Raw genomic sequence first — 24402 nt, 5'->3', positions numbered from 1 at the left:
CTTTCCATTTCACCACCACTGAGGCCACAGAGAGTTCCTTGGCGCGCACCTTAATGCAGTCAATGCAATTTAGCACAGGTCAACTCCAGTCGAGCTCCACACACATCTCAAGGATGCACTAAACACAGTTGTCAGCTCTAATGAGAAACTTCTTTAATTTTACTTACACTGTGCCACTTTAACATGTTTCAGGCTTTTAAAAGACCAATAAGATAGACCTTGAATTAAAAATTAAACGTCTCGGCTAATGGAACATCTTTGAAAGGGCTTTTGAGGCACGGCCTGGTTGCTTCGTCATGATTTTTGCCAGCAGGTAATGTTTAATATGCGTTTGAACGAGTCCTTCTTGCATCTCGTACCATGTGCTGTATTAAAGCTAGACAAAAATAGAACAGACACTTTCTATAGGTGAAGCGCGCAACATAGAACAGTGCTGATAACGCAGCCACCCGTTTCCTCACGAAGCACAGTTACAGTTAAGTCTCTTCCTTTGGCCCCAGACATTATTTGTGCTACAGACTTAAACAGATCATGCTCATAACTGGAAAAGCGGAGTAAACACCTGTTTGGGAGCATCACGGGCACAGCGGAGCATTTAATGCTCACAGCCCAGACCCGAGCGGCGCTGAAAGGTGAAATCTCCACACGTCTATTTGACCCAAACATCACAGCAGAGCGGGGCTTGTTACGGACTCTCAATCCGCATGAGGTGCTCGGACGGCGGCAGCAACGCCGGCTGCCGGGCCTCGCGATGCTTCGTTAAGGAGCGCGGCCGTCCAGCGCTCGCCCCAAAATAAAGTGTCACACCGCATTTCTCAGCGCCCGATTAAAGCCATGGAAGTCTGAATTAAAGCAAATTAGATGTGAAAATTAGAAATAAAGAGGCGCGTGCGCTGTGTGTGAGAGGAGAATGCGTTACCAGCGTTTGGAGCCACTGTGTTGAGCTTTAACTGCTTCCGTCTGTGAATCCTTATGCAGTTCTGCGGAGATTACAGGTTTTACTAGTGTTGCTTACACATCCCCCCATTTTCTGTTTCATTTATGTGTGTGGAGGATGCTGGGAAGCAAAAGCTGACCTCCCTTATTCTTTCATCTATTGTGATCTGAAGGATCATTCTTGCACTCAAGTCTCTAGATTAAAGGATCCCCTATCCCTGACCACAGCGGGGCTATTTATTTTTTTTAAGTCTAGGTGCTTTTATAAGTGAATTTCACACTGGCATTGAGGCCCTTTGTGCACTGGTGCATCAAGGCTACAGTACGCTGGCCTGGGAGATAAACTCACTGCTAATCAATCACACAGCGCCTTCTTCCTTATTCTGTCCTCTCTCCCCGTCCTTTGTACTCACACACACGCACACGCGCACACGCACGCACGCGCACACACACACACACACACACACACACACACACACACACACACACACACACACACACACACACACACACACACACACACACACACACTCCTCCGCTCTTTGATGCAACGCTGACCTCCAGTCTCAGAGACTCGTGCGAGTACATTTCAATCAATGGAAAATTACTATCCAATTGCTGTGTGTGTGTGTGTGTGTGTGTCTGCAGCCTGCCTGATGCTCATGTATCTCCACTGCGAATAAACAGCTGGATACACACAGACAATGCCCCTGTATCATATCGGAGGCTGCGTGCCCGCGGAGGAGGCCGCGGTGACGGACTGTGCCCCGCGCGCTGCCAACCCGGTGTCAGTCCCACAGCCGGGCCATTGTGCTGAAATTCTGCCACAATAGCCCAGTATCTTCCCTAAGCCCTTATCATCGCCCTGAAACGACTCGTCCCCGCGGACGCCCACAACACAGGATCCTCGGAGCCACGCGGCTAGAGGCGAGCCGGCGGAGAAATCTAGCCGCATTGTTCCCGCTTCGAATCTCTCCTCCTCTCTATCGGCGGAAAGCTGCGTATAATGCGCGATATGAGCTAACTCCTGTGGCAGCGCGCACAGCCTTTCATCACTTTGAGGAAGCTTTCAAAAGGAGGAATTGGGAAAATAAAAAAGACCAATTTGTACAACAACCTACACAACACTGCTCGATCCAGGCTTTCATTCTGAAAGTCTTTATTTACTTTAAGCTCTCTATCAGACCAGAACACAATAAACAGCTGTCAGCTCCTACCGTAATTTATGAGCTGAATGAATTTGACACAGAGCCCGAAACATAAAAAATGTCAGCCATCAATCATTCTGACAGTGGGTGTGTCGAGCGAGTAGATTCTGCAGTGATGAACTGCACATCTGAACAAATCCGACGCCTCATCTTAACATTTAATCAGCAACATTTGCTATCAAGTCTCGCAGAATAGGCATGAAGAAAAACAAGTATCATTTTTAAAAATCTACATCTAAGCATCTAAGAGTAACTAAGCGGCGCTGAGCGGTAAGTAAGAGGGAATGGAGAGTGGAAAAGCGCAGGGAGGACCTCCTGGATGCTGGTCTGGGGTTTGATTGGTGCGTTTCCAAACGTAAGGGAAATGCTGCTGCGCCTCTGGGTAAAACGTATCGCTTTATTCTCTCTGATCTTGCTAAAAGCTTGCTCACTCTCCCTCTAGTTAGCGCTGAGCATCCAGCGCCTGTGCTGGAGGAGCTTTGCTGAACGGCGCTCGGCAGACGTCCTCCTCCTCCCCGCGAATTCTAATACTTAACTACGCGTTAACGGATTCCCCGGGTTCGGGCCGCGGCGATCGGGCCGCCTGAACCGCAGACTGATCCAGTAGCTGGGCGGCGTTCGGCTGTCTGGTCCCAACATCCATAACGGCAGCTGAGGGATGTTGTTGGACATCAAGCTGTGGGCTTTATAAAACACCTCAATCCACAGTGACAGATACAAACAGCGCCACAGTAAACAGAGATGACCCCTGAAGGTTAGCATCACTCACCGACTCACAGGGCGATAAATGCTCTGTGCGGCCTTAAACAGCCTCCTGACGGCTGGACAAACAGAGCATCTACATGAAGCGCTAACCAAAACGCCTCTAGGTGATGAATACCCTATTTAATACATCACATATAATAATGATGCCGCCAAGGCCTCACGTACAGCAACTAACTCATCAGTCATTTGACGAAAATGAGCCCCACGTTTAATTTCACGTCGCGTTTGACCCGGTTAATGAGCGCCGACACGTTGGTTGTCAGTGATCGTCTGTGGGTGCTGGCACGCTACAAACGCTAGAGTCGCGTTTGTCCGTCAGCCGCGCTCAGGCGCCGGGGCGTGGTTCCAACCAGCCACCGCTGCTTGTTTTGTTTGCTTCCCTCCACGTCTGGACGGGAAGACGGCTTCGCTGGCAGCTCAATCTTCAGCGGAAGTGGCTCGAAGATGAAAACGCTCACATCCATTTCAGTTCCCCACAGGCTTCTGGCCATAATGTGTCATTTCAAACTGTGACTACTTTACGACTTCAACACCTAGCAACTAAAACTGCACACGCGATTCCGCTCGCTTATAACTTGAAATGACTGAGCTGTGCTCGCTTTCCACCAAATACGTGACGCGCTGTTCGAGCGTTCTGTCCTTGAAGGCCGTAATTAGAATCTATCTTTCACACAAACCAACTCGGATTATTTAATCTTGTGTGTTTATGCTCTTGCAGATTGAATCGCTCTCTGCAGCATAGACCAATTAAACAGTCAACAGACCATTCAAGGCCTGATTAGTCTCAGACTGGCTTTTAATTTGATGTGCATGCAGAACCCAAACTAAATGGTTGATCAAGCGAGGCAGGTGCATAAAATGTCTGATACAGAGATGCAGGACAATTAGTGTGTCACCAGAAAAGCAACAGTGTGTAGGAATGCATAGGTGGCTTCAGACTGACAGGCGCAGATCATGTGGCCTCTCCTACCTTTTCGGAGTTGTGTTCGATCCAGTTCTTCACTGTGTTCAGAGCGATGTCAGCTGCAGGGAGGTTGGGGAACCCTACGAGAGGAATGAAGCGGTGTCAATATGGGCTCCGTCCAGCGTAACTACAACAGACAAACAGACCAATATCTCCACAGGTAACGGCGTCTCCTCCGTGGAACCTGTGCGCATTCGGACGTGAATCAGGGCGACGATGAGCGGACGCACGAACGCGGCCTCCGCTCTGGAGAGGAAGGGGATTTGGAGCAGTTTTAAACGTGATCGCTGAGGGTGAAGCTAGTGCAGCTCACCCACTAATCAGCTCACGGACCCAAACATTGATCACAAACACACAGACTGCAGCCTGATTAATTTTTAATAAGCGCGGCGGAGGGAAGACTCTGCTGATGTTAAGATTATTTGCTGCCACAGTAAAGAGGGTAAAACACAACGCTGTGAGCTATTTTCTGTGAAAGCCTTTGACTCAGCTTTGGCTGGTGAAGAAGATGAGTGGGTCCTTCATCCATTTGCCACCGAGTCCTGCTTCAACACAAATACCGTTTAGTTCAGTCTTATGTCGTTTTACAAAGCCTGGCTTCAAATGACTCTAAAGCTGCTCCGCTAATTCTGGACAGAGGCTGAAGTCGTCTTTCAGGCTGCAGCACTGTACAAAATAAACATTTTCCAGTCATAACTGACCCGGCTCTACCTTAATATGACCCCTGACCTTCACAAAGGACCGCTGGTTGCAAAAGAACCTTGTTCTTCACACAGCGGAGGTTAAGACCCCAATTTCAACCAACATCAACCGATACAAGGGCCAAGCCACCGCAACCTGCTAGTTGCTGTACGGGTCACGCTCTCAAAATACACCCGCGCCACCGCCACAAGCCGACCACAATGCGCCGGACCCTTGAAATTGGCGATAAAGCTCCAGAAGCCCCCGAGCGGTTTGATTTCATTGCCCACTCGAAGGCTCCGCCTGTGGCGGGCGTCTCTCCCGACACGAGTGGCCGAGCGGCGAGGGGACGAGAAGGGGCTGAGCTCGGCTCGCGCTCGGGCCCCGGGTGCAGCGAGATGTGAGCTGCGTCCCAGCCAGCGGTGACAGCCCGGCCTCTCAGGGAGCCCGTTCACGGCTCCTGCCCTTCAAAAGCTGCCCCGAGAGCGCTGTACTTAGAGCCTAATCCAGCATGCCGAACCAGTTCGCAGGTCGCCCGGCTCCTCTTGTCTCCCACAGACACTTAACCTTTTCGGAGATTTCACTCACTGGCACACACACACACACACACACACACACACACACACACACACACAGGTGCGCTCACACCTCGTGCATCGAAGGCAAACGAGGCAACAAAGCCGAGAAACAAGTGGGAGGCAAGAGCACGAGTTAAACGGCTGGTTTTTAAAGGAGGAATGAATGATAAAAAGAAATGGTCTTAATCATAACATCAGAAAATTCTGGTCCGCAGCACTGACCCTAATCTATTCTGTGTGGCGCTTCTACAGATGCTCTATTGATTCGGGAACTAAACTGATTAATCAAGGCCGAGCTGCAGAGGAGGGAAGAGTGGACGGGCTGCAAAAGCGACAGATTTAAACAAGCGCCGGAATAGAGATGACAGAGAGGAAGTTATATGGAAAGCTGGAAGTAAGGGGTCAGTGGCGCCGGGCGCCGCCCGCCAGAAGGACTCTGCTCGACAGCATCATCCGCGACCCGAGGTCAGCGGCGGCAGCTCGAGTGCATCGGCAGCGCTCTCATCGTTTGTCTCCGTCACCGTCTCCGCTGCTCCGCCTCCGCGGCGGCTCCACCGCTGCCCGTCCGTCCCCCGTCGCAGCGAAGATGCAGCAAAATGGCCTCAATCATCACTTCCAGCACCTCTCCTCTGCCTCGGGGGCCGCGGCGGCGGCGCCGGCCACGGTCCGCTTCGCCACAGGTGTGCAAGAAGCGATGGCCAGAAAAGAAATTAGCGAGTCTTTTTCCGCGCCCGGGTGCACACGATACGAAGAGAGAGAGAGAGAAGTCCAGTGTGGTGCTTCTGCATCTCTCTCCCCCCTCCTCGTTCTCCCTCTCTCCATTCGCTGCGCGGAGGCCGCGGTGAAAGCTAATCTGTCAGGAGGTGCAGAGCCGGTGTCACGCGCCGTGATGGTGGGCCCTCCTGGGCCCCCGGCGCCGCTCGGCTTGGCACTCTCCTATGCTGGGAATACGGCCGGCTCAGGGAGATTTGTCTTAGTGAGATGCACTGATGGGATGTGTGCAGCGCTGTGCCGCTGATGAGGACTCAGGTGGTGCAGTGTTATTTCTGCTGAAGGCTCCTCCACTTCATCAGCGCAGCGTCCGCGGAGGAAAGGGGGGGGTCGCGATGCGAACAAAGGATCCGGTAGCACAGCGAAACATTTACATAGTACGTCTACTTATGCATTTATGCAGACTCTGACCACAGCAGATTTAAACTGGTGACCAGGGAGAATTACCTTGAATAATCACTGGATTTAACCCGGAGAGACTGGGACGCCTCCCGTCACGTGGCAGCTCTGACTAATTCAAAGCCTCAATCAAAACAACCTAATTTACACCAGGAAGACGACCCCACTCCATTTCCTTTTTAAACCAAGAGCAGGATTTTATACACGACTCTATGCAAAAAGGGAAGATTCATCTTGAAACAGAATTCCCATATTTTATTCTTGTGATCTCGAGCGTGTTGGAGCTGAACGTTGGAGGCTCTAATCTCTGACGCAATCAAGGGAAAGAGTCACTGGCCCTTCGCTTAATCACATGCAAAACACCTTGGTGAACACTTGTACAGGACTGAGTGACTTTCAAGGAAGACGGTTTCGTCCTGTAGATTCGGACCAAACTAGAAACTGCAGGAAAGACACAAAGGCTCAGTTTGAAACGGGACAGAACAAATCACTCCTGGATTGTGGGAAATACAGTATGTACAGTACAAGTGAAGCTGGTCCTTGAATCGCTCTCAGCATAGCCCACATTTAGGAAAGTTAACTTTCACGAGGCTTGTGTAGCTGTGGCGGTTTCCTCTGGTGAGGAGACGGGGCAGCATCACCTGATAAAGTGAGTACAAGCGAGGCAACAGGTGGAGTTCACGTCTGCGGTGTGATACATTCCTCTTCTTTGTGTGCAAATGAATGGGAAGGCAGCCGGCACAGACTGCAGACCACACCACTTTTGTTTTTCCTGACTGAGCTCCACCACGCGAGGATACCGTGGCCCGCTGTTATTTTTGGGCTTTATCACTTCTTGTGTTGTTTTTCATTACTTGAGCACACACTGCTATTTTTTTTTTAAGGGTGTGTTGCCTTCGTTTGAAAAACATATGCCGGCTGAATTCTTGAGAAACGCCAAGCGTAGCTGTTCTTCCCTTGAGCAAGAAGTGTATTGTTGATTCCACTCTCCTTCCCCTCAGTTGTGTTTGGTCAAGTTCACGCCTTAACACATGTCATTCATTTTGATGAGGCGTCTACCTTGAAGCTTTGTGTAGCCTGAGGCTGAAGTATCTGGCACCACACTCACCACAGGTGCTGAAACGGTGGTGAACACAGAGAAAGAGCTGCAGACGAAACGCTACCAAAACATTTATACGCTGTTTTCAAAAATGCTATGTTCATCCTCGGCTTCATCTTCATCCATTAACATATGTTTCACATGCAGTTTTATATAAAATAGTAAGAGGGCCCATGGAATCTGACTGAACAGCCATTAGTGGATTAGCTGACGGCAGCGAGAGGAAATCATTCAGTGCAGCACATTCGAGGGCCGTTCCAGTTGATCGCAGAACTGCTTTGTGCTCATCTGGAGGGAAAGTCGGGAGGGGAGCTGTCACCCCGCCGGAGCCCAGAGGAGAGGGGAGTCGACCCGGGGTGGAGGACGGAGCGGCGCTCCCAGGACTCCACACAGCCGAGCGTGGGCGTGGAACGGCCCGGAGCCGCGGGAACGCGGCCGGGCTGTGACCATGACCGACTTTGCAGCCTGCGGAAGGAGACAGAGACAAAGAGGAAGGGGGGGGGGCACAGCGCGGGAGGAGGGAAGGGAAGCGACGGGAAGAACGAGGGCAGCATTCGTGGCGCGAGAGATGCTGACCTTCCTTGGAAACCTTCCATGTGGGCGACGCCATGCGTTGTCCTACATGCTAAAATTACCGCCTGACATTTTGCTTTTCCGGAACGTCTCGACGGCTGTGTTACATGCAAAGGGTTTCATGCTCAGCTGAGTACCTCCGACGTCTAAATCTACTGTCCTGTGGGTGGGGAATATTTTCACATTTGGCTTATCATCCATGAAAGCGGGCGAGAGCAAGAGTAGCGTTGGATACAATGCACGTTGTGTGACTCAGTTAAATGTGCCACGAGGCTCCTGTTCCCTCCGAGTGCACACTCTGCTGCCCACTGATACAGCGCGTTGCTCCGATCTACCTCCAAATTCCCAACCCAGCTGGGCTAAGCTCCCTGTGGGTTTAAAAAGAAGGGGAAAACTCGGCCCGGTTCATCTCTGGCCGGGTCCCAGCAAGCTGTCACCGTGAAGAGATAAGGCGCCGTGAATGTCTCCCAACCTCCCTAATCCCAGACGGGGGATGAAGGGGGCCGGAGCGTGATGCTGGAAAAAAACAAAAACGTAGCCGCTTGACACCTTTGATCTGACCAGTACAGTGAAATGGCAGCGTCGGCACACCAGCAGAGGATGGGTGGATTACATGGGCATATCTGCCTCAGCCACAGCCAGCGCTGAAACGCCTCCATCAACAGTCTCCACATCCGTCACACCGTTGCGCGCGTGGAGGAGAACCCGTCCATAAGAAACTAATGCGATACGCAACCTTTCAACGGTTTACAAATCCAGACATCATCACTAATAAAATGGATATATTGCATTTAATAAACATCGGTGCAAGTTCGTGGTACCAGGAGCAGCGGCGGCTGAGGCCCTCGTCTCGTGCTCCGTGATAAGACTGATCTGAACAAATGTGACCCCCCACCGAGCGAAAGCACAGAGGGAGGGAAGCGACGACAGGATGGAAGGGAAGACAAACAATAACATGACCTCCCTAAGTCGAGGTATTTGGACTCTTGGCACTGATCTTGTGAGACAATGAGAGGTGTCTCCTCCTTGGAAGGAATAATCCATTTAAACCCAGATCGCGTGGATGTGATTGATGTGCAAACAGGAGCAGTACTTAATAACCTCTATCATGCTGGGTGACCTCGTGGCCCTCGGTGGGCACTAGTTTGTTTATGGGTGGTACCTCTGACACACTCTCCGTGCAGAAATTCTGTTGTGGCTAATGGGCCGGACTGAAGGATTGGACTGTCAGCGCCGTGTGAGCCCTCATTTTTCTTTCCGAGCGTCTAAGGTACCCCCTGTGCACCCTTACTACACCCCACCTCCCCGCTCCGCCGTCATCTGTCAACGCTGACTGACTCTCCAGGAATATGGAGGCGTGAGAGAAAGTGTCAATTAGCATTAACTTTCCTGACAAATCTGTTTTTCCCACCACAAAGGCCTTGGATAACTTGTTCCAGATTCCTCTCTGTCACAACGCTGGAGGCACGGGATTGGTTTTACGGCCGCAATCGAAGCGCGGTAATCAGTCAGTGCACGTAGTGCAAGAGCAGAGCGATCACGTGCACGTGCACGAGCACGAGCACGGTCATGTGTAAGACACAGAAAGGCAGATGAAAGAGAGGAACGGCCAAGATGTGCCTCTCACACTAAAAAGCCTTTGTTTACACTGCTGGAATGGAAGCTGACCTTAAAGGTTATCTAAAATGTATAGAAAATGTCAACATGGCTGACGAGAGAGCAAAGCCCCTTTCAGGAGGTGGCAGCTCTCGGGGGGCGCAGGGAGGAGCCACGGAGCATAACATCACAGCGCCGCGCTGCACTTCAGCTCCTTTTCAAAGTCCTCCCCTGTTCGCCCTCTGCTGCCGAGATCCTCGGCCTTAATCAATGCATTGTTCTGTGCGCATGCAGTTATGGGAAGCGCTGAGCTGTTTATTTATTGAACTGGCTGTTTAGCCGCCGCCTCCTCGCCTCCTTCCAGCCGGCACATGCGGTCCCTCTGATGTGAGGAGCTGATGGTGGAGCGCTGTGGCGGACTCCCAGCGGCCCTGCCTTCATCAGCAGCATATAGAAGGAGGAACGCCCTGCCTCCCTCCCTCGGGCTCCCATTTGTGTCACTGTAATAATGCATTCCTTTATTTAATGTGTCTAATTTGTTAATAAATGAAAAGCGTCATATCACAAATAACGCGTGCCACCGAATGCAAGACAGGAATAGATGATCGGAGGTAATAAAAGGGCCCGACTTCTCATCAGTGACTGCAGAAATCAGCACCGAGGGAGAGAGAGCGAGGAAGAGGAGAAACAGACTGGGATGATGAAGTGTGAAAAAAAATTACAACTTTAGCCCTCCGTGTAATTAACACTTCACGAACAGTCATTTGTACGGACAGGTGGCAAAAAACAAGGCAATATTGCAGCGAGATGGTGAGAGGAAATGAGGAGTCGCAGAATAGGAGCGAAAGCTGGAGAGTGTTCCGTGTCCCAAGTGTGAACTGTGCTGTCCTGCAGAGAGAGCGTACAGTAATAAGTGTAAACATTTGGCACACAGGTTGCTCCGACTCCACCGGCTGAGCTTCACTGAGGGCTCCGGGCTAATACGTGGATGCTCGGCCTGTTCTGGACCTGACCTGCAGCCGCTGTAGTGGGCGGCGGTGGAGATCTAGTGTTTATTCAGCCATCGCGTCCCTGCTTCTCTGATTATACGGTAATTAAGTCACATCACATCAGCGTCCTGAATAATAATAATACGGTTAATGCATTTTTGTCAGAAACTGGCAGAGAGGTAGAAACACTACAATAAGTAGAGTCCAGTCAGTGGGTTTGTATTTGTGCCGGAGCTGCTTTAATGAGCACAGCAACAGCTTGTCAGGCTCTTTAAGAGTGAAATCTCCCCAGTACGTGCAGGCGTTTGGAGACGTTCAGAGCGTTAGCGCGCCGCTCGGTGACAGCTGCCATTCAGTTATAACACAGGGCTGATAAAGAGGCATGAGCGACAGCTTTGGGGGGGAACGGACTCGCGCTTCATGAACAAGGCAGTCGGTAATTCATATGTGCACAGAGGCTTTGGGAGCCTGTCTGTGACTGACAGCCTGCTGAACTGCTCATTTTTACTGCATGTCTGGTCACGTGAGCGCTGATGGTCTGGGATCGGCCAGTAACAGGAGCCTGTACTGTGCTCAATTAATGCAAAGATACTGACTGATAAGACTTCGCCATCTTTTATAAGTCATGTGAAAGATTCAGTAAAAGCTTTGTCAGATGCTGTTGCGTCACTGATTCTCACCTGTTGCGGTTGAGTTGTGTAGTAAGACCACATCCACCAAGACAAACTGAATACACAGAGGAGAAGCCTCCAAGTTGTGTGTGTGTGTGTGTGTGTGTGTGTGTGTGTGTGTGTGTGTGTGTGTGTGTGTGTGATATTTGTAAAAAGAAAAAAAAAATCAAATGAAAATTAATGATGGTTGACGCTAATTTGCATTACAAAACAGCAGCCGTTTCTGCAATGCAAATTAGCCGCTGCAAACGTCTGCATGTACAGTTAAACAGAGCAGCATCAGGTCTTAATTAGCAGCAGTGCATTGAAATGACTGAACTGTGGCCGCGCTCCGTTACAACATTAGCGCTAAGAACCTGCCCGTTAAATAGGAAACACGAGGCGATGCAGGCTTTCAGAAAACGTATATTCGATGTATTCTGCTCCAACGCTGCATATTGGGCACTGGAGAGGCCGTTGCTGGGTTTTGAGCTCACGCCGGCGGATAAAGAAACCACTTCTAAACACTATTTGTTTAACATTTGTTTTGCACAGGGGCATCGTCCCCCGGCTGCACGCGTACAGCAAAGTTTGGAGGGAGCGGCGTTCGCACCGTCGGGAGCAGCTGGTCTCGTGAAACGGGCCTAATTTGCGAGGCCGTTATACGATCTCGGGGAGTGATCGCGGCGACAACTCTCGTGAGATCACAAACTATTACGGACCCCTGTTCGTGCTTAACAGTTACTGGCTCGTACTGGCAAAAGAACGAAAGGCACGAAAACGGGCATCTTGACAATTTGGACGAAGTGTGGCTCCTTTGAGGGAAAGCATCACCGGCAGCTTCACAGATCAACATACTAGTTAATCTCTATGACAGTGCAGTATGTGGAACCTAGTGTTATAATGAAAAACGAGCACACTCACCATAGATGCCTGTGGATATACATGGGAAGGCCTGTAGAGGAAAAAAAGGAAAAATATTTAATCACAGCCTGAATGGAAAAATACAGCAGCAGCCACAATAAAAAGATTTAATGGAAAGCAATATAGTGTATAAAGCATCCAAGTCCTCATTCAAACACTTGTAACCCCTGTAGCCACCTCCTGTTTACCTCCGTGTGCTCGCTTTTACTGCTTCGCTTGCTCATTCCTGAGAGGACCAATTTACTGCGCGGTGCCGTTCGCCCAAATCCCAGCAGCGAATGCAGAGCTGTGTTGTGAAGCGCACTCCAGCGCCCGTGCACGAGGCATAAACGCACACTCGCACCGCGTACTGTTGGGCTGAGTTCCAAAGAGCCGCCCCCGCTCCCGTGAGCGTCACGTGCGTTTCCACAGTCCCCGCGTCGCGTTCAGGAGCCTGCTGGAGACAATGTCCAACGCAGCCTATTACAGTCGATGCCTCTGTTTGATTTCTAATTCAGTTTGCATTGGGAGCCTGAGGGAGCGGCGGGTTAGGTCAGAGGCAAACGCCTCGTCTCCAGCACGTGACTATTCAAAGGCGAGCGATCGATGCCATTGAAGTCCCTGTAAGGCCCTCCATCGATGGAGCTGGTCCACTCGCCAGATGTAATCAGATTAAACAGCACAGAGACCCAACGCGTTCCGAGTGAAGCTGAAGCCAACGGGGACTCGGCGGTGCCTCAGTAACAACAAAGACATTAACAGCAGGGAGCTTCTCAGCGCGTTTCAGTGAATTGATAAGAAAATAAACACAAAATCACCATCACCGCTGCTACAATTGGATCAATAGCGGCAATCGATGATTCCCAGCAACCACAAAAGCACAAGGACACGCATCTAAGGAAGACATGCAGAGAATCAGAAGAAATATCGTAAATATTCTTCTCTCTTGAGCTAAAAGGGCAAAAAGGAACATTTATTTATGGTGCTGTTTCCAAAATCATTACAAATAGTAACCGCCTTGTAATAGTTCTTGCTTTGCGGTGCTTTGCTGCAGACATATTATTCAAGCATGGCTCTACAGCTGAAAATAGTTCCATTATGCTTTACTTCTATGAGCAGATATATTATGATACATAGGCCTCGCTGCAAGCTTCCCTATTTCACATTCATCTTTTTAAGTGTATTAATAAACAGTAAAGAGAAAGAATTTTTTCAAAGCTCCCATTTGTCCTCAAAAGCAGCTGAATGCGTGCTTTAGTCCCTGCATTCATCAAAAGGCGTGGCCACAACATTAATACCATGAGGTGACAAATTAAATGAGAAGGAAAACATTTCCAGCGGCGGCGGCGGCGTCTCAACTGGGTGAATATAGAACAACACGGCACGAGGGGGATTCATCAGAGAACAACTCCCATACGTCAAATTCTCCCAGCGCCAAAACGAAACCCAACGGTTTGCTTTGCGGCGCTGACCCTGTCACGGCGCTCAGAAGCACGCCGGCAGCCGTGTCAGGGCCGCTTCACTCGAGGAGAACAATTAATTCATCTGAGGGGCAGCGGCGGCGGAGACGCGGCTCCTCGCGCGCCACGATTAAACAAACAAATCAGAGAAAAGCGTTGTTCTGATCGCGAGCATTTCCAGCTGACACGAGGGCTGAGCCTGATTCCCATTCGAAGGAGGTAAATAATTTATCCAAAAGATTAATAAAATATGGAGAGCGGTCGTCTACTGTAAAGCATCGCACCTGCTGTGAAAGGCAGTGGCCCGTTCGTCCTTGCTCTCAGCCAAGAGGAATGCTTCTGTTTGTCTTCTTATTTACTAGTTTTCAGGTTCCGCCTGTCAAGGTGAATCCTTCTTCGGCGGCGTGATTTAAATCTTTTACCGAAGCTTTGACCTTTCCAGATGACTGTGCGGGTCTGACACAAACTGCGGATGATGAAGCGTGGAAAAGCGCGGCCATTTTTAGTGCGGTGCCAAGCGCTGCCTATGGCGCATCCGGAGGCAGACGGAGGCCGAGCACGACGACTGCATCTGGAATTATTTACAAATCCCACGTCACGTTCAAAGACCTAGTCTTAAACAGCTGCACGTCGAATTCGGCGCTTTGCGTAGCGTGCTGATCATTCATGGAGTCGTTGGCAGCGTCTCGGCATCTTCAGTAAAGCAGTCGATACAAATAGGAAACAAAAGGTGTCTCAGCAGGGGGGATTTCTTTGAAGCTGTGTAATAATATAGAGAAGCTACAATGAATTTAATCTCCAGACAAGATGAGCATTATTTACTGTCAGTGTCTTGGCTGCTAAGCGGCTCCTGAGCCACAGGGCCTGTTATCCTGTCTCAGCAGAAAGGCCATAATGTCAGTCTCTTCAACTTCTGCCCGTCCTAATAAACCTCGCATCACGGACCGCGGCGGCGGCGTCTCTTTAGCATAATCAATTAAAATCTCCTTTACAAGTTCTGCGCCCGCTCCATTTCGGGGCATTGATCGTTTTGAGTGTGAAAAAGCATCCGGCAACAGGACGCTGTAAAGCTCTGACACCAGCAGATTTCACTTACAGGTTGGACTGTGAGCGCCCAGCGTGTGGCTATAATGCAGCGCGTCACCGTTAAAGCTGAGGCCGACGTCTCCCCTTTGAATTCATAAAACAGCAACAAAACATCAATAGCCCATCATAAACGATGCTGGTAATCTATACGTGTAAATGCCAGCACGCTCCGTTTTATACAGGAGCTTCACACTTTGTTAAGATAATTAAAAACTAACAGCCGTTAAACAAAACTTTCCGATATCACGCTGAGCAAAGAGGACACGGAATAGTTGCTGCTTGTTTAGTCTCACTGTACAGTATGTCCAGTACAATGAGTGGCGAACTCAGAACAACCCTTTTTTATCAAAAATACTTGTACAGTAGCTCCTTTGGTTATTACTTAGGTTCCTGTAACTTATTGGGTCCAGGGACGTGTAATTGAATGCTATAAATCAGCTCCTTTCGCATGGACCAACACCCCAAAGCCCATTTTTCTCCCTCTTCCCATGCACCCTGGGCCACCACAGAAGCTATTTTCATAGTTGTTAGTGTACACACCTGTACGTGTGCGTAAGGTCCAGAGTTAATTAGGACAGTCAGCGGTATATAGGCAGTCATGACCTATGATTCCTGCTTTGGGTTATTATTTCTATCTCTGGATGCTCATTAGACGTTAGTCAGCATGTCTGCCCACACTGTGGCACGCGGCCGCGGCTGACATCTTGGCTTGTTGCTGATTTTCTTTGCTTAGGGACTGTTCAGAAATTGGTCACCGGGGAAATTATGCTGTTGCTGGGGCTCCTCCCTAATCTATCACATCACTTTAAAGTGGAGCAGCTTTCCTCTCAGCGCCTCCGTGCACTTATTCAGCTCGCACTATATCAAGTACAGCAGCGAGTGGCTGCAGAGTTTACTGCGAGAAAAGCTATACATGTGTGTTTATTAGTACTGCTTTTTGATGAATTATTTTACAACTTAACTGTAATATTTGTATAATCTCAAAACAACGGAGAGACGGCGGCCATGAAATGAAGTGACTGTTATTCCTCTGAGAGTCCGCTTCCCTGCTGCTGGGAGCCATTTGTTAAGCAGCAGGAAATGACACAGCGGCGACGCCTCAACCGGTGGCAGGAACGCAGCTGTCGCCGTGCGGTGCTGCCGGCGGCACCGCGTGGCCGCGGCCGCACAGGTGGAGCCACGCGTGGCCGTTCGCTGATTGTTTAAGGGGCATTACGCTAAATGGAGGGTGGAGGAATGCAGAGGGTGACAGACCTGGAGCCTAATGGCCCGAGTCCTGCCTCCCGCTTTTATATCTGCTGTGATGAAGCGCGAGCGTTATCACAATAACATCTCGGCGTCCATTAAGGCATCGGTGGCTGTGTTTACATGCGGTGAGTAACTTACTGAGCATAATACTCTGGTAAACAGCTTATTCTGTTGTTGTTTGCACACACCTTGGCTTTGCTGTGATTGAGAATCCTTGTTATCATGAATAAACCAAAACAAAAACACTCCTGCGGTTAGATATTGCTTTCTCATAGTAAAATATTAAATATTCAAACACACCAGACATCTTGGTTACTGTAACATAATCCTTTATGTGCAGTGCAACCAAAAACTCCTCATCCCCATCTGGGTTGGACGTGTAACGGAATGATAAATACTCTCTGAGCCCATCTGCACATGCAACCCATGCGCTGTTGACATGGAGCCCAGCAGACAGGCCGCTCAGCCCGGGTCCCGACAGCGCTGAGATGAATGGGCCGAAAAAAAAGGCGCGAGTGCTGCGGTCGTAGCGGAGCAGAGCCGAGCAGAACCTAAACCGATGGCCGCTCCATTCACTGGTCCGTGACCAGCGCTTCGGTTGATGGAGCGCGGTTCAACCCGAGGACCGGAGCTCCGGGGCACAGGTACATTAAGAAGTGTCTTACAGTGAAACGCGGCCGTTTCTCCGCCAGCGTTCATCATTTATCTGCGAAAGCACCTGCAACACTCTAACGTCCACGAATCGCGAGGGAAAAGCAAAGGGACTGCGCAAGTGCCGTCCGGTTAAAGCAGAATTCGGCCTCTTTTATTATTCATATTGGTGTGATTTCCCGCCGAGTTCTGCCGGTGACACCGGTCCCCTCCGCGTTAAAGACGGAGCATTTAGAGCAGCATAAAAATAATGCCCCTCTGTCCTGAGGGCGCGTGCGAGCGGCTCATGTTTATGCACGAGGCCTCCTGCTCGCCATCAGCGAAAATGACATCGCTGACCGCTCCGCGGCGGGAGACGCGCGGGCTCCGAGAGAAACCACGCGAGTGAGACAATCCCCTACTTGACCCGCGCGTGAGTGACAGAATCCTAATGAGCCGGCGAGGAGCGCGTCAGGTAAACTCAATAACCGGCCGCGCGCCGCCACTGTGTTCAGCCGCGGGCCCACTCCCACTCAGACGCTTTCTGTTTGTATATGACTTATTGATTAGATTAACACGCGGGTGGCGGGCGAGAATCGAGGCTCCTCTGCGGCGGTGTTCTGAGACGCTGCCGAGCGGAGAGAGCCTCAGACTGACAGCCGGGGTAATAGACCCGTGGTTCTGCTGTCTGATCAGGGAGCATCATCAAATACAGTCGACAGTAGCTGGGCTTTATTTATAAACACGCTGGCATTAGAAGCTGTCTGCACTATAACAATATTTTAATTCAATAATTTAAGGTATCGCACATACGCCGCTGCTAAAGCCTTGAACTTTATGTCGAGTGAGATCCTCATCTTCACGTAACTGCATGGTCTTATGAAATTTTTATTGTGTTTGTCAGAAGAGCCGTGGCATTATAAACTACAGGAGACATTTAATTGAATCGTGAGATGGAAGCAATCAAAGCTGCAAATGAAGGAGGAGGAATGTCTCTATGGCAATTTTCCGAGCAGAATGCTCCATTTGAATATTTAAAACCGGAACCACAGCAGGAAAGAGGGAGACATCCTTCAATCTGCCTCGGGGCCTCCAAAGCCTGTGATTATTCCAATGAATGCTTAAGAAATGCAGAGCATGCGGCTCTTGAAGCCGTTTCGCAGTTTCAGGAGGCCCAAACTACAGGTGTGCATAAAGAAAATGGGTGAGGCGGGAAACCGCTGGAACCGTTGTATCACGGAGAATCAAAGAGAGAGAGGAAGCCACTGACGGGAGACAAGAGAAGCAGGATTTGAAATTCCAAACGACACTCTCTGTATGTACTGTATGCAGCACTGAGCTGAGAGGTTAGAATCATCCATTTGCTGTTTGTATTGCAGTCCCAAAAGGATCATTTCAATAAGTAGTGAAATCATAATAACAGTCACTGAGTCTTTTTTATGAGACCGCACTTTTATTTTTCATGTATAAATCAGCTCCATCAAAGCGCAGGAGACAGGGGGTCTCTGCCATCCTTCCAACACGAGGCCACTAATTAAACAGTTTTCCTTTCAAGGCGTCCTTCAACATTTCAAACGCGCGGCGTATCAAAGAGGCCTCAAAGTCAAAACGCCACTGCGGGTTCTGAGGCGACGCGGCAGCGTGCGCACGCCGAGCTCGCCGCGCGGCCCCCGCCGCTGCCGCGGGACCGGCGGGAGACGGGAAACAGGAGCCGGGAAACAGGGGCCGGGCCGGATTAAAGCCGCGCCCCGTGATAAAAGCTCCGGCCGCATCCTCAAACCCGCCGCCATCACACGGCAGCACGGATGATTGATGGCTTAAACTGACCTTTTCGTCATTGTCCTGCATTATTTATAGCATTAAAGGTTTATTGATGAGCTGCTGCGTGGTATGCTAATACTTTTGGCAGTGCCTGTAGAGGGCTAACAGCTACCACGCTGGGGTCACTGCAGAGTGAGTGTGACAAGCGGGAACAGAGGAAGGGCGTTCTCACGTGGTTGGTGGGAATCTACATTCTTAATGGCTTGGTTGAGATTATTCTTAGCTGAGCTGCACCGGCGGAGGGGTGAAGGATGTTCTAGGTTGGCATCGGGGCGCGAGATACTGTACTGTGTGAGCATCCAAATCCCAAGAGCCGCTGCTTGGACCTGCTGCAGTCTCCAGGCCAGTGCAGCCAGTGTGTTTCATCTGCGTGGAGCATTTGAAGGATGACTCATCGCACTGACACGAGGTTCAGCTCCACAGCACAGCAAGCACATGAAAGTCAGCAAAGTCCACTTTCCACAGGCCCATGAACATACAGTATATGTAGTTATATAAGCAGAATCTTCAGTGCTTAAAGTAATTCAAATTTGACAATGATCTCAAATTAGGTTTCCAGGGAGCCAGGAGTCACAACCGATGATAAAATAGGCCATAACCCCTTTTCCCTCAGCCCTAAACACAAATAAAGCTTGAATTCATTAGAGACCCAGGCTCATTAAGTACAAATCGGACTGTGCACTCTGTACTGGAGTAACAGTGACCTGTTGGAAGCACGGTAGGAACGTAATTATTACAGAATCACCAGGACACATTTTCCAATTAGACGCTAGTGTTTATCTTTTCCGCCGTATACGGTGAGGCCAAACATACAGTGCAGCGGGCGAGCTTGTCTCCTCCCATTTCCTCATCCGACTTCCGATTCAGCAATAATTAATCCCAGACTCGAAGCCTGGGACGTTTCCGTCACCGGGGACTTTATTGGACTTAATGAACTGTCTTTGTTAGCGGGAGCCCGTCGCCGAGTGGGCCGCGCTCGGTTCCGCTACGCGGCCTGGGAGAACTCCTGCGTCGCAGCGTCGTGGGGGAACAGAGAGCGAGCTGCGGCGCCGTGTGTGCCGAGGTGGACCGGGGGGAGATGAATGAGCATGAGAAGGAAAAGGAGCAGGCAGGCGCACAGATAACTAGAACCTGGGATAACAGAGAGGATTATTTGTTTTATTTCTGTTGAAGGCTACCTATTTCCTTCTGCTCCCCGTGTTATGGTAGGCTAAACACGTGACTGATCTGTCTCTGCCCTGAAGGTGCAGGGATGAAATTGATATCGATCTTCTTATGTAATGCTCGGTATGTCAGCAAATAATCCCAGAATAGCGGAATCCCTTTAAAGTCCTGCCTTAAAATACGTTTCGCGGGCTTGCAAATAACAGCGCAAGCACACGGGACAATACCAAACATCTATAGTTGGGCTTTGCGAGGATATCTGGGTGCAGTATAAGAGCCTGCTTGTTCGCGTACTGTGTTCTGTGGGAAGGCCGGGCCCCGGCAGCGCACCTCGGTTTACAGCTCCCCACAGCATCGCTATACCTATAAATCTGCACTCGCCCAGAGGTAGGAGCGAGCCGCGCTAATTAACAGTAGCAGGATGAGAGGTCAAGGCCCGTGTCCCATTAGCGTGAGAAAGCGCTATTTTTCAATTTACAGTAAGTTGCGAGCATCGAGCAGCGGAGCTCGCGGACGCAAACACGCGCGCGTGTCCGGCCTCCGCTCGTTCAGCTGCGGGAACAGGAGGCAGACGTCGCAGATACGACGACGGGGAAAAATAGCGCTGATGCGACGTGAAGCCCCGTTTAGGCACACGGCACAGAGTTTGTTTGCAATGAATGCGCCCGGCGCTTTGAAAGACTTTGGTCCAAGGGTGTTTAAAGCTCTGAGGAGGTCAGCGGTCCCGCTGTGCCGACCCGTGGGCCACACTTTGATCCGAGCGCGATGGTGGCGCGACGGGCGCCGCCTCAGGAGTGGAGGGATTAGGGACAGGAGCGACGGCTTCCTTTGTGCACGTTTTAGCCTCGTTTGGGCCGTAACAAACCCTCGGCAAATCCTCCGCTCCTGAAAAAGGACAGATCAGACAGGAAGCAGGCGCACCGATCACTGAATAACGTCTCGCTTGGAGAGAGCGGGCGTTTTGCTGAGTTGGGCCTGGCTCAAACTATTACAAGCTCTTAGCGGCGCTGTCAGCTCGTTTCCATAGGTGTTTTATCGTCTCGCGGGCAAAGGCTACAGCACCTGCTCACGCGCGCCGCAGCGGCGGTAGCTCTAATGATATTCACACCTATGGCGAGAACAAAAGGCTGCACGGCGTCTCTTTGTCCGCCGCATGAAAGGTGACTTGTTGGCTCCTCTTTGATGAGCTTTTAGCCCTGCTTGTCTCCAGCCATGTGATGGGACATAAAAGCACGGCTGTCTCAGAAATCATTATTATAATGGAGTGAATATTTATGTAGGGTGGCAAGGAATGTCACGGGAACATTGACTTGCTAAATAAAACATTGTTGTTTGGGTGCATATATTAGAGTCTAAGCAAGACTGGCATTTATTGCTCCTCAGTAACAGTGAAGCAAATGATTAAAGTAATTATCAGAATCACATGCGGTTAGTTTGAAGGCTCTGCAGAAATCTGGTCTAGTGCTGCTGCTCTGTCTCAGAAATACTTCCTGGATTCACCTGGAAGCATCATGAGCAGCTAGTTAAACTCACGGACAGTGGTGATGCTGTTATACAGTGACCCGAGCTCACCTTCCGTCCCAATATTTACTGTAGCTCATGGTCTGCTTCCGACAAGCTCCGAGGGGAAAGCACACACTGTAACACACCTGTAATAAACCTGCTTTATTCATGACCGGTCCAGGGATGCGGGGGATCAACAGATGTGCGAGTCTTGGTAGCAGCACTCCCCAAGGCTTGTTGCCATCCCCTCGTAGTCCTGTCACTTTTACACTACAGAGCAGGATGCGGATATAAAGTACGAGGCTGTAAAGGCAGTGTTTTGAAACACTGGGGCGTTAGTGAATTTATTGAGTGTAAAAGTCTTTTGAAGGATGGACCTTTCAAAGTGTCCACTTGTAAATCCCTGAGGAGATTTATTTCACCAAGGGTTTACCCTAATCAAAATCTCCTCTTAGACATTTGCAGTATCACAGCTGCAAACAAGTGGCGGACCAGGAAGGTGCCATTTTTCATATGTGCAACTGAAGGGAATATTGTAGGCAGCACAAAGAGAGGCAATCCAGACATAGAGCAGCAGCACAAGCTTAATGGTCCGAAGCCCAAACACCCTGATTCAGATGTAAAAACATTAAGGAGCTGATTAAACTGTGAGTCCTGTAGGTCCTAACAAGTCAAGATGAAGACTGGAGCATCCAGAGAGAAGGTGACCTTCATGTAGAGACAGCTCTGTCAGAGCGGGGCCACTCCTCCACCGTGACCCAGTCTAGACTATACATGTCTATGAGCAACCAAGCAGAACCAGACGTTCCCCTCCTGCTCCAGACTTCAACAAAGAACAGAAAAGGAACAGTCTGGGCACTGGATGTAGGGAGTGGTTCCATGCATCTGGGTAAATGTATTATTCAGTCTGTCTGGCTGCAAAATAACAATGAAGGAATTTCTACTACAAAATCAATGAAAGACAAAGTGTGACGCTGGGAATATCACAACATGTGCTGCCTTTAACTCTCTGCAGGGCCCGTGTATATCAGATTAGAGTGAGCAGTGTCCCGACCTCAGAACAGGTGCGTCTCTAAACGAGGAGGGACCCACCGGCATCCAAAACAAAGGAGCGGGGACGTGCGGCTCAAGGTCATGGTGACTTCCAGCAGGCTGACTGGGAATACGCGCAGCAGCTGGCTGAGGGGAAGTGGGAAGGTGACTGAGGGAACGTCACTGTCCATCTCCTTCCAGCAAATGCCGAGCGCCGGATGGAGGCTGCTCAAACGTAGTCCTTTCTATAAATGCAGGATACATGATGGTCAGAAAGTCAAGCTGTTGCTGCGGTTTGAACTGCATGAATCGTCCCCCCCCCCCACAAATGGCCAGAGGATAATGCAGCTAATTACAGCTTTCTAAAAGGGGAGTTCATCATGAATATTGATAAAGCATTAATTAGTTACTAAAAGAGGAAAACCATTTTCTCAGTAGCAAATGCATCATGTGTTTTTGGAGCAAAAATGTACTGCATCACTGGGACTGAGGATTCATTTACATCTGCGAGAAACAATCCAGTCTTTCAGGGAATGTTGCTTCTCTGCAAAAAGGAGAAAACACTGCAGCTTGTGATGCCATGTTTGTCTATAACATTCATCTGTCGCAACAATTGCACTGTAATTTGCTGGGCGCAGGTGAGGAGCCAATAAGTCCTCCCGTTTGACATCTGGAGGCTCATAATTATCATTCATCCCCTCATTATTCAAGCCGTGCACATATTCATCTCAAATGTCCGGTTTAATAGTGCGGCGCTGAATAACGAACACTGTCGCGCGCTCGTTCCTTTATTTGCTCAATGACTTTGCTGTGCTGAGTCCACATAAAGAGGGAGCCGTCCTGCAGGAGAAATTGTCAGCTGAAGTGCTTTCTCAATATCCAAATTGATGGGTGTCCTCTGGCGTCGCTCCTCCGAGTTTCTCCTCTCCAGTTATAAAAAGCACAAAGAGCCACGAGCCCCGTTCTGTGCTGCACAGGCTGTGCACTGCGAAAAAGCCCTTCACTGGTCAACAGTGTGCAAATGAATGTCATTTAACTGGTGTGTGTGTGGATAATGCAGAGGTTTAAAAAAACTCAGCATTGTATCCCAACCAGGGGGTTATACTGCAAATGTGACAGTACAGTAGATATTTAGCTGAGAGGCTCAGAGGTTTTCGGCCATTCCAGCCTGTGTGAAAAGTCACATCAGAAAGAGCGAAGCCCTGCGTTTGTTGCAGCGGGCACTTACATCACAATACAGTACATTATTTAGCAAAAGGAAGCAAATCTAAAATTATCTGTAAAACAAAAACGGTGGCTGCATTCGCAGTAACAGCTGATTTAAATTTGTTTTTTTTACGAGAGCAACATTTACTGTATGATAATGATGTCAATGGATGGCAATGAAAGAAATGTTTAATCTGATGATTGACACTGGGAAAGTATGACTACACTAAACTGACTAGGTAATAATACCGTACTGTATGTAATCATTTCTATTTACTGTGACTGGAACCAGCAAATGTGGTAAGTTGGGCTAAACTCCTTTTATCCTCTAAATAACAATAATAATGGAGAAATACCACGAGTTATCTCACACCTCTGGGCATCAAAACAACCCATTGCTGCGATAACGCAGGAGGTGTGGCCTTTTTATAATTGCGCAAGATGCTGCAATGCCTCCAGGAACGCTGAGCAGGCCTAAACCAAGCGAGTTTAAAACAGCCCAGGCCAATCAGCTTAGGCCGGCACAGTGCCTCAGCCCTTGTTAGCTATGACCTTGGGAGATAATCATGGCTCTGAACAGGGTGTATGTGCGGGCTAATAGAGCAGTGATTAAAGAATCATGTAGGGAAGCATAAACATCGACATATCTGCCAATGCACACAATCATTCACCTGAGCCTGTGGGGAAAGTGCAGCGATTTTGACGTGGAAATGATGACGGGACAATGTGTGTTTATGAACACAAGCCAAAGTTGTGGAAAAGTCTCCTAGCTATTCTGATGTTATTATAAATATGCATTAATACGGGCCCACGGAGTGGTCAACACCGCATGAACTGTGGCTGCTTCACTGCAGTCACCAAACAATGTCTTTCCTAAATAGATGCCAAGCAGATGGATGAATATTATGAATATGAATTTCTGCATTTATACATATTTTGAGGGAGGCATACAGTTGTGGAAAGTACTGCAAACATTCCCAAGGCTCCCACTACCTGTCAGCGCTCTGCCTTATGCATTCTCTTTGATAAAGCAAATGGGAACCAATGCCTTAACAAAACACAGAAAAGAGCCGGGCTCACTGTGCTTTGAGCTTCGGGAAAAAAAAAAATCTGCTGTGAAAATAAAAACACGAGTAGCGG

General features: G+C 49.5%; 1 protein-coding gene across 7 annotated transcripts in view; it reads right to left on the bottom strand.

The window, feature by feature from the left end:
• macrod2 (mono-ADP ribosylhydrolase 2) overlaps positions 1-24402 on the bottom strand; it is a 292993-nt gene that overhangs the window by 59757 nt on the left and 208834 nt on the right. For all 7 annotated transcript variants that reach the window (XM_055502342.1, XM_029175396.2, XM_055502341.1 and 4 more), the window contains exons 7-8: positions 12134-12164; positions 3880-3953 (exon numbers count right to left, since the gene is read on the bottom strand). In XM_055502342.1, the coding sequence (XP_055358317.1) occupies positions 3880-3953; positions 12134-12164 (105 nt within the window). The remainder of the gene's footprint in view (positions 1-3879; positions 3954-12133; positions 12165-24402) is intronic.

The sequence above is a fragment of the Betta splendens genome, chromosome 15, assembly GCF_900634795.4.
Source record: "Betta splendens chromosome 15, fBetSpl5.4, whole genome shotgun sequence".
NCBI classification, from domain to species: Eukaryota; Metazoa; Chordata; class Actinopteri; order Anabantiformes; family Osphronemidae; genus Betta; species Betta splendens.
Note: the sequence above shows the minus strand (reverse complement) of the source record. Positions and strands in the feature narration are given on the sequence as shown.